At 45.3% G+C, this 9,045-nt stretch overlaps 1 protein-coding gene across 1 annotated transcript; it reads left to right on the top strand.

Moving 5' to 3' along the window:
- The first annotated feature begins 5,142 nt into the window (after positions 1-5,142).
- Positions 5,143-8,819, top strand: GHSR (growth hormone secretagogue receptor). Its single transcript, XM_080655642.1, has 2 exons — positions 5,143-5,950; positions 8,328-8,819. The coding sequence occupies exons 1-2, from the start codon at positions 5,158-5,160 to the stop codon at positions 8,711-8,713; spliced, it is 1,179 nt and encodes a 392-aa protein (XP_080511768.1). The 5' UTR covers positions 5,143-5,157; the 3' UTR covers positions 8,714-8,819.
- The last annotated feature ends 226 nt before the right edge of the window (positions 8,820-9,045 follow it).

The raw sequence follows: 9,045 nt of genomic DNA on the forward strand, positions 1-9,045 counted from the left end.
AGACCCTTCACAATTGAGTCTCTTTCTCTCTTAACTCACCTGTTACTTTCTCCCACTCAAGCACTCCACTTCAGCCACACTGGCCTTTTTGCTGTCCTTCCAACAAACCAGGCACTGTTCTGCTGCGTGAGTAAGGGTTTAATCAAAGATGCAGACTTTGTTTTAGGAATTCGACCTTATGCAGTTGAGGTCCCTGGAGACAATTTACAATTGTTTGTTGTTGCTTCTGTTGATAATTCTGAAGTCAGCAAGGGCAGAAAGTTAGGGAGAAAAGACAGACATAAAGTGAGGAAGACTAATTCCAATATGGGACCCTTGGGGATAATCTAGAATTGATGATGAACTGGAACCCAGAACTTGAGCTGTTTCCCACTACCTCCACACTCCAGCTTTAATACTATAAGTGAACTGCTCAGAAGTTATGCTCTTTCTTTCCTTTTCTTTTTTTTTTTTAATATATCTTTATTGATTTCAGAGAGGAAGGGAGAGGGAGAGAGAGAGAGAGAGAGAATCATCAATGATGAGAGAGAACCATTGATTAGCTGCCTCCTGCACGCCCCCTACTGGGGATGGAGCTTGCAACTCAGGCATGTGCTTTCCTGACCAGGAATGGAACCATGACCTCCTGATTCATAGGTTGACACTCAACTACTGAGCCATGCCAGCCAAGCAGTGCTCTTTCTCCTAGAGCTAAACAGGCACCTGGCCCAGGAGTTGGAGAAATTGAAGGAGGACATTCAGCAGGAGTTGGAAAAGCTGTGGCCCTGGTTGTTGACCCATGTCAACAAAGTTGAGCCAACAGCACTTGTTCTTAGACCAACCTTCTCAGCATAAAACTAGCTGCTGCTTAATTTCCACCTTAGCAATCTTAGGCAGTTTTCTTTTGTGGCCAACCTTAACCAAGGAACACAATGGAAGATGTTTGAAATTAGCTTACCCATGTCAATACAGTACAAAGCTACCATACTTCCCTCAAAACTTTTGCACCTTGCTCTTTCCTCTGCCTGGAATGCCATCTACCTCCACCCATTTGTTCTATTTATCTACACACAGAGAGAGAATAATTTTTTCTCAGAAAAATTATTTTTTCTGAACAAGTGCATAAATCATGGTTGAGTATGTATTTTTAAGAACATAGTCTACGGCCATACCACCCTGAACACGCCTGATCTCATCTGATCTCGGAAGCTAAGCAGGGTCGGGCCTGGTTAGTACTTGGATGGGAAGAATATTGTCTTATACAGTTATCAACTTCAATAAACTTAACATTGATTCAACACTACTATTTAATCTACCATCCATATTCTAAGCTTGTCAATTGACCCAACAGAAGTCCTTTATAGAAGTTTTCCCCTCCCGGTTTAGATCCAGTCTAGGATCAGGAATTAAAGTTAGCTCTTATGTCTCTGTTTTCATTTAGTCTGGAACACGTTCTCAAGCTTTCTTTGTCTTATATAACATTGACATTTTTTGAAAAATTTTCAAGATAGAATATTCCTTATTATGAGTTTGTTTGATATTTTCTTGTGATTACATTGAGGTTGTACATTCCTAACTGGAATACTGCACAAGTGACATTGTGTCCTTCCCAGAGGGTCACATTGGTGATGTTAATTTTGATTACACTAAAGGTGTGTTTGATCCACCTATTGTATCAACGTCATCTTATGATTTAAAATAGAACATATATATTCTAGCTTTGTCCACAGGATATAGTCCATCATGCTCCAGGGACAATTAGCACCCCTATTGCCCAAATTTAGGTTTCTGAATGCCATTCCCCACGGCAAGATACTAAGGATTCTTGTAGAAATGATTGCTGTCTAGAATAGAGAATTTACAAGGTGAGCTAGCGCCACCTTATTGTGACACAAAGCAAGTAAATTCTCAAAATCTAAGTGAGTCATGTCAGAAGTTTCTGGATCCAGTTTGAAGGAGATCCCTTTGGCCAAAGATAACACAATTTGAGCATCAAAAAGAAAGAAATAACCATAATTGATTGGTATGCATTGACTATATTAAAAATCCATGAATCCATAATAACACTCCCCACACCATTCAAAGGACAGGACATGCTGGGTTCTTTTACCCCAATGTGCTTTTTTGTGCACTTTGTCTGAACAGTTAGCATGTTTGCTTCATTGCACAGAACTCAATGCTCAGATGACATTTCCTCTAAGAAGCCTTCCCTAAAACTTCTATGTATTTCATTGTTTTTCCATATTTCAACAGCACTCATTGTGCATGCCTCATACTGTACTGGAATTGCTTGTTTAACTGTATTTTTCCCTCTGGACTGTAAGTTTATAAATATAGGACCTGTCTGGGTTTTATTTATTTTGTTATTCCAAGTACATAGCACATACTTATAGACAGTTTTATATGAGTTGTGAATGAATAGATACATTTCAATAGTATCCTGTTTCTTCTTCATCACACAATACCGATTTGTCTATATTTTATTTTATTTTTTAAATATATTTTTATTGATTTTAGAGAGGAAGGGGGAGAGAGAGAGAAACATCAATGATGAGAATAATTGATTGGCTGCCTTCTGCACACCCTACACTCAGGATTGAGCCCGCAACCCAAGCATGTGCCCTGACTGTGACCTCCCAGTTCATAGGTCAATGCTCAACCACTAAGCCATGATGGTTGGGCTAGATTTGTCTATATTTTAGACAATTATTGATTGCAGTTAAATAGCTGGCTATTTTAGACAACATCACATTTTTATCACAATATATTTTTAAAAATAGTTTTCCCTTACCTATCAGCAATTGTTTTGGCTGTGAGTAGACTACAAGTTTACCCCACCATCTTTTTCTTACTCTTAAACAATAGCTTCCTACAGTAATTTTCTCTATCTCAGTCTGTTTTCTCCCCCTAAAGATCTGTCTGCACATATACATCTATTACTAATGTGGGGTGGGAAATGTTGAAATCAAAGTATTAATTTTTTAAACTTGTTAGTAACTGGTGGCTTGATTTAGCTGTAATCTTCTTTTAAAATAGTAGTTTGAAATAAATTTTCCCTTAAAGTCAGTTTGGTCCAGCATCTGTAACTCACCAGGGCTATGTAGCATGTTCTCCAGTAGGACGCTTGTATCAAACCTCTCTCCCGCAACCCAGCCATCCTTGCTCAGTGGTTGAGTGTCCACCTCAGAACCAGGAGATCACAGTTATATTCTGGGTCAAGGCACATGCCTGGGTTGTGGGCTCCATTCCCAATAAGGGAAGTGCAGGAGGCAGCCAATTAATGATTCTCTCATCATTGATGTTTCTCTCTCTCCCTCCCTCTCCCTTCCTCTCTGAAATCAATAAACACACACACACACACACACACACACACACACCACAAAAACAAAAGCAAAAACTCCCTCTTGCAGTATTGCACTAGGTGTAGAATCTTCCATGTACGTGTGCATACTTCCAGCCTTAGGTCTTTGTGGATTTTTAAGCATTAACAATTTAGGTGGTAGAGATTATGGACACCATCTGTCAAGGTCATACACAGTGAATGGATTCTCATTAGGCGGGGGCAGGTAAGTGTGGCTCGGTGAGGTCAGCGACGCCTCTTAACGCATGGATCTGTGCTTGGGAGGAACTCCAGGGGCTTCCTCCTACAGCAGAACTCAGGGGCTGAAGCGACAAAGAAGAGAACTGCGGAACCGGGCTCTCTAGAGCTTCACCTGGCAGTAGCCGGTCGCTGGCCGCGGTGCTGAACACTCTCCCGGGGTGCCCCCAGATTGGCCCGCCAGAAGAGCCTCGGTGAGTTTGTGAGTTCGTCCGTCCACAGCCGCCAACCACAAGTCTTCAATGGTTGACTCCTGGTTCTGGGCAGGGGGCCACAGGTTGCATTCAGGGGAGTCACCTTGCGAGTGTAGGGGGGCCTCCGACCCATTCTCACAGGGCGCAGCTCCTGCCCCTCAACAGCAACCCTAATAACAGCAACTCAGCTTATATTTATCCTCACAACATCCTAAAAACTTAAAAAGGTTGATAACCTTGCCCAAGTGGGCACAGCTACCCAATGGCTGATCTCCCTCAATCATGCCCCCCAAAATGTTTACTGCATATCGATGGGTCAGCCGTCCAGCCTCCGTTCCTCCCCATTCGCTGGCTTCACCCTCCTCCCACCCGGCTCCTTTCCTTTTGCCCCTCCTTCTCTCCCGAGGTCTGCATCAGGCAAAAGTAATCTACACAGCCTTTCCCCTACCACTGCCGAGTTGGAGGACCAAGGACAGGGATTCAGAACAGTTAGGTACACATCTTGCCCCTTCGCACTCAATCCAAGTCTAGTCTCAGAGTGCCTAACTCGCTGTGTGACCTTGAACAGGTGGCCACGGGTCTCTAAGCCTGTTTCGCCTCTGGGACTAAGTGATGCTCTTCCCAGGTGCGCACCGGTCTCCTCTCCAGTTGAAATACGAACACTAGGTCCCTCTTTTTTACTCCCTACCCCCGTTTTCCAAGTTCAGTTGGGCACGCTCGCTTCTCCCCACCAGGTCCAGAGCCAATTCTACCCCTTGTTGAGGGAGAACTCGGGTCTCGGCTACTGTAGGCATTGTCCCTGCCGCCCCCACCATCCCCGCCCCTACCCCGGTGTGACCAGCCCTCTGGGCCACGTTAGCCAGGCAGCGCCCCATGCGAGGGAGATTGCCTCTCGCGCTCCCGTTTCGCAGTGCGGGGTCTCCGAAGTCCCCACATCCGGACGCTTGGGGAAGTGCGAGATGCAGCTGGAGCGAGAAGGCGAAGGCAAAGCAGGGCTGACGGGGCTGCCCCGGTGACAGGTACGTGTGTGGAGGTCTGGCCGATGCTGGGCTGGGAGAGAGACTTTGGGGTAGAGGATGGAGGAAAGGGGAGACTCCAGAAAGAGCGGTGGGTCGCTGTTCTCCGTGTGTGTGTGTGTGTGTGTGTGTGTGTGTGTGTGTGTGTGTGTCCCAGCCTCCCTTTCCCCACTCCTCCCCGCCCCAAGCTCTCAATGTCACCTTCTCCCTCGGCTCCTGCTTCTCACTTTTCTCTCTTTCCTCACCAAGCTTCCTCGCTGCGCGCCCGCTCCTCCCTCGCACTCTCTCGCGCCTAAGGCGACCTTCTCCTGGACCAGCGGTCCTGCTCGGCGCAGCCTCATCCCGGAGCCAGTTGAGGGGAGCCGGCAGCATGTGGAACGCGACGCTGATGGAGGAGCCGGGCCCCAACCTCACCATGCCGGACCTGGGCTGGGACGCGCCCCCCGACAACGACTCGCTAGCGGAAGAGCTGCTGCCGCTCTTCCCCGCGCCGCTGCTGGCGGGCGTCACGGCCACCTGCGTGGCGCTCTTCGTGGTGGGCATCGCGGGCAACCTGCTCACCATGCTGGTGGTGTCGCGCTTCCGCGAGCTCCGCACCACCACCAACCTCTACCTGTCCAGCATGGCCTTCTCCGACCTGCTCATCTTCCTCTGCATGCCCCTGGACCTCGTGCGCCTCTGGCAGTACCGGCCCTGGAACTTCGGCGACCTGCTCTGCAAACTCTTCCAGTTCGTCAGCGAGAGCTGCACCTACGCCACGGTGCTCACCATCACCGCGCTGAGCGTCGAGCGCTACTTCGCCATCTGCTTCCCGCTGCGGGCCAAGGTGGTGGTGACCAAAGGCCGGGTGAAGCTGGTCATCCTGGTCATCTGGGCCGTGGCCTTCTGCAGCGCCGGGCCCATCTTCGTGCTGGTGGGCGTGGAGCACGAGAACGGCACCGACCCGCGGGACACCAACGAGTGCCGCGCCACCGAGTTCGCCGTGAGCTCCGGGCTGCTCACCGTCATGGTGTGGGTGTCCAGCGTCTTCTTCTTCCTGCCCGTCTTCTGCCTCACCGTGCTCTACAGCCTCATCGGCAGGAAGCTGTGGCGCCGGCGGCGCGGCGAGGCCGTGGCCAACTCGCTCAGGGACCAGAACCACAAGCAAACAGTGAAAATGCTGGGTGGGTCTCAGCGCATCCTCCAGCTCTCTCCCGGTCCCTCCTCTCCCTTCTCCCTGAGTCTCTACCTCTCTCTCCTGTTTCTCTCTCTCCTATCTCTCTACCTCTCTCCTGTTTCTCTACCTTTCTCTAGATTCTCTCCATCTCTGTCACCCTGTGAGTCTCTCAGTTACTCTTTCTCTCCTTCTGCTTTGAGCTCTCCCTTTGGGCTCCTACATTTTCTGTCGTGTGTATGTCCCTCTCTCTTTAGGATTAAAAAAAGAACTTTTTTGCTCTTGTTTTTATATATCTGTTTCTCCCTCCTTCCCTCCTTTCCTCTTTCTCTCTCCTTCCATCTCCCCGCCCCCCCCCCCCCCCTCCCAACTTTGTCACAGTCTTGACTCTTTTTAGGTGTCTATCTCTTTGTGTCTCTTTCTTCCCGGCTTTCCTTTCTCTCTTTCATGGAAACATGCAGTGCCCATGTATTTCCCTCAAATGAGTTTTATATCAGCCCAGAAACTGCTTCAAAACTGATATGTTTTATAAAAATCTGTTGTGGTCTGTGGATGTTAAAGGTGAGGTTAAGCTTCCTGCCTCAAATAGAATTTGTGGATATCTCAGTTACACTAAGAAAAGCAGGCAGAAAATCTAGGAAGTATTCAGTGGTAAAGTTAACCAAAGATCTGGTCAATTCGGATGATTCTGTCAGAGATGATTCATTTTTCTCTCAATGTTGTGATTTGCTTTATGCCTAGCATTTTTTCCAATCAAATAATCGAATCAGTTCTGTTTACCCTGCTGCTGTTTGTACAGCGTTGTGAGGAAGTCATGACAAATCAATTCTGGCATCTCCATTTCTTTCCACGATTCCTGCCTTTCCAGGTAGAAAAGCCTACCATAACCAAGGATAGCCTAGGATAGGCAGGCTTCCAGGATGAGAAAGGGAGACCTTTTGGAAGCCGGCAGGCCTTACAGTTCTTCCCCAAATGGTCCTTCAGGGAATGTTTGTAGTTAGTGTCCCAGCTAGAGTCCTGCCGAGTATGTACTGTATGAATTCAACTCGTTAAGTATATGTATTTGGTACAAGTGAAGTAATACAGAATGTCTTCACATCCAAGCAAAATATTAACTCTACGTGCTTTTCTAGAACTAGAGTCTGCACCCTTTATTATTTGGACATTACAGTCAGTACGGAATTTACATTTGTGAGTATGCGAAGCAGTTTATTCTTGTATGGAAAAAAATAATACAATAATTAGTAAGTAACCATACAAGAATAAACTGTTTCGCATACTCACAACTGTAACCTAATTTTGCCCACTCCTGCATTTGCATATTTAATATGCTTACAAGCCATTCCAAGATGATTTATATTTGTAATTTTACAATTCTTGGAATCCTGTATATTAAAGTGATTGTTTATTCAAAGAATGCCCCAAATTGTCATTGTCTAGGCCAGTGATTCTCCCAATATGACTAATAGATTGTAAACCTACCAATGCCCTTCAGGGGCCCCTCATATTCCCATGGCTACTGTGGCAGTCAGTTGCTACTACACAACTTAGTTTTGAGAATAACTTTAATCATTTTCTCCAATTTTATTTTTAAGCCAATAATTATCCTCATTAGTGAACCAACACCAATGTTAATTTTCTTTTGCCTTGACAATTTGAAGGGCATCAGTAAAATACTACAAGGGCTAAAAGATCTTGTTAATTTTCCTCTGATTTCAGAATTTTAAAAACTTAATCTAGAAATGCAGTGGTCTTGAAAAAAAAATGGGCAAAATGAAGACTTGGTTGGCTGATAATTATTGTTAGTTGTTTTTATGGGCTTTTATACCACACTTATGGCTATTGTAGGTGACAAAGAATCATCCATCTCAGTGGTTCTCAATCCAGACTGCATATTCTGCCCTCTGTGAAACTTTAAAAAGAACAGAAAAAAACACAGGTGTCCTGGTCTCCTAACTAGAGATTTTAATATAATGAGTCTATATCACATCAGAGGAATCCATTCCTCAGTTAACCCTGACAGACAGTTATTGTTGAGTTCAACACCTTTACTCACATGTGTTTAGTTGTGTCAGACACATGTAAAATGGTGGATTACTGTGAATAAATGGTATAGTCAGTTGAGTCAATACATACATCCAATCACAAAATCGCTCAAAAAGTTGTTCTATGGAAAAGACTGGGAAGCTCAATAAAAAGGGTTGAACTGTTGATCCAGACAGACTCAATCTTGGTGAAAATGTAGCAATTAGAAAGGGAAGAACATAATGGTTCTCTGAAGTCAATGGTAACACCATATATAATCAAAACAAAACTGTCTTCCAAGTAAAATGTGATATTCTGTGACATTTCTTGAACTGATGCTCACTCTCCCATTGTTCTTTTAGCTGTCGTGGTGTTTGCTTTCATCCTTTGCTGGCTGCCCTTCCACGTGGGACGATACTTATTTTCCAAGTCTTTCGAGCCTGGCTCCCTGGAGATTGCTCAGATCAGCCAATACTGCAACCTCGTGTCCTTTGTCCTCTTCTACCTCAGCGCTGCCATCAATCCCATTCTGTACAACATCATGTCCAAGAAGTACCGGGTGGCAGTGTTCAAACTTTTGGGATTTGAACCTTTCTCCCAGAGGAAGCTCTCCACCCTGAAGGATGAAAGTTCTCGGGTCTGGACAGAATCTAGTATTCATACAAGACCAAACACATCGCTGAGCAGAGTCATCGCTTACTATTCTGCACTGGAAACCATAGCACAGCAGAACTTGGGAGGAAGTTGAAGGTTAACTTTGGAATTGGGGAGAGATAGGTCTGGAAACAGTTGGGAGGGAAAAAAAGATAGAGTTTGTAGTGTGTGAGAGGTTTAATTTGATTGCACACTCATCAGTGCTCTCATACACGATTTCTGCATATTCACTACCTGTGATTTTGCATTTTGCTGTTGGTGCTAGCAAGGGCTTTGCAATTTGGAGAAAAGAGAAGGTGCAGAGAGGGCAATTAGGGTACTTCTTACTGGATAAATACTAAATCTGATTTACTTTTTCATAATGATAAAAATTTGATTAAAAGAATGAAATTAAAATTTAAAATTTAAAACATGACTTTTTAAAAC

Source organism: Plecotus auritus, assembly GCF_963455305.1.
Source record: "Plecotus auritus genome assembly, chromosome: 2".
Taxonomy (NCBI): domain Eukaryota; kingdom Metazoa; phylum Chordata; class Mammalia; order Chiroptera; family Vespertilionidae; genus Plecotus; species Plecotus auritus.

Excerpts from the sequence above, each read along its gene's own strand:
- GHSR (XM_080655642.1), top strand. The coding sequence starts at position 5,158 with ATGTGGAACGCGACGCTGATGGAGGAGCCGGGCCCCAACCTCACCATG. Across the intron at positions 5,951-8,327 it reads GCAAACAGTGAAAATGCTGG|CTGTCGTGGTGTTTGCTTTC; the intron begins GTGGGTCTCAGC and ends TTGTTCTTTTAG.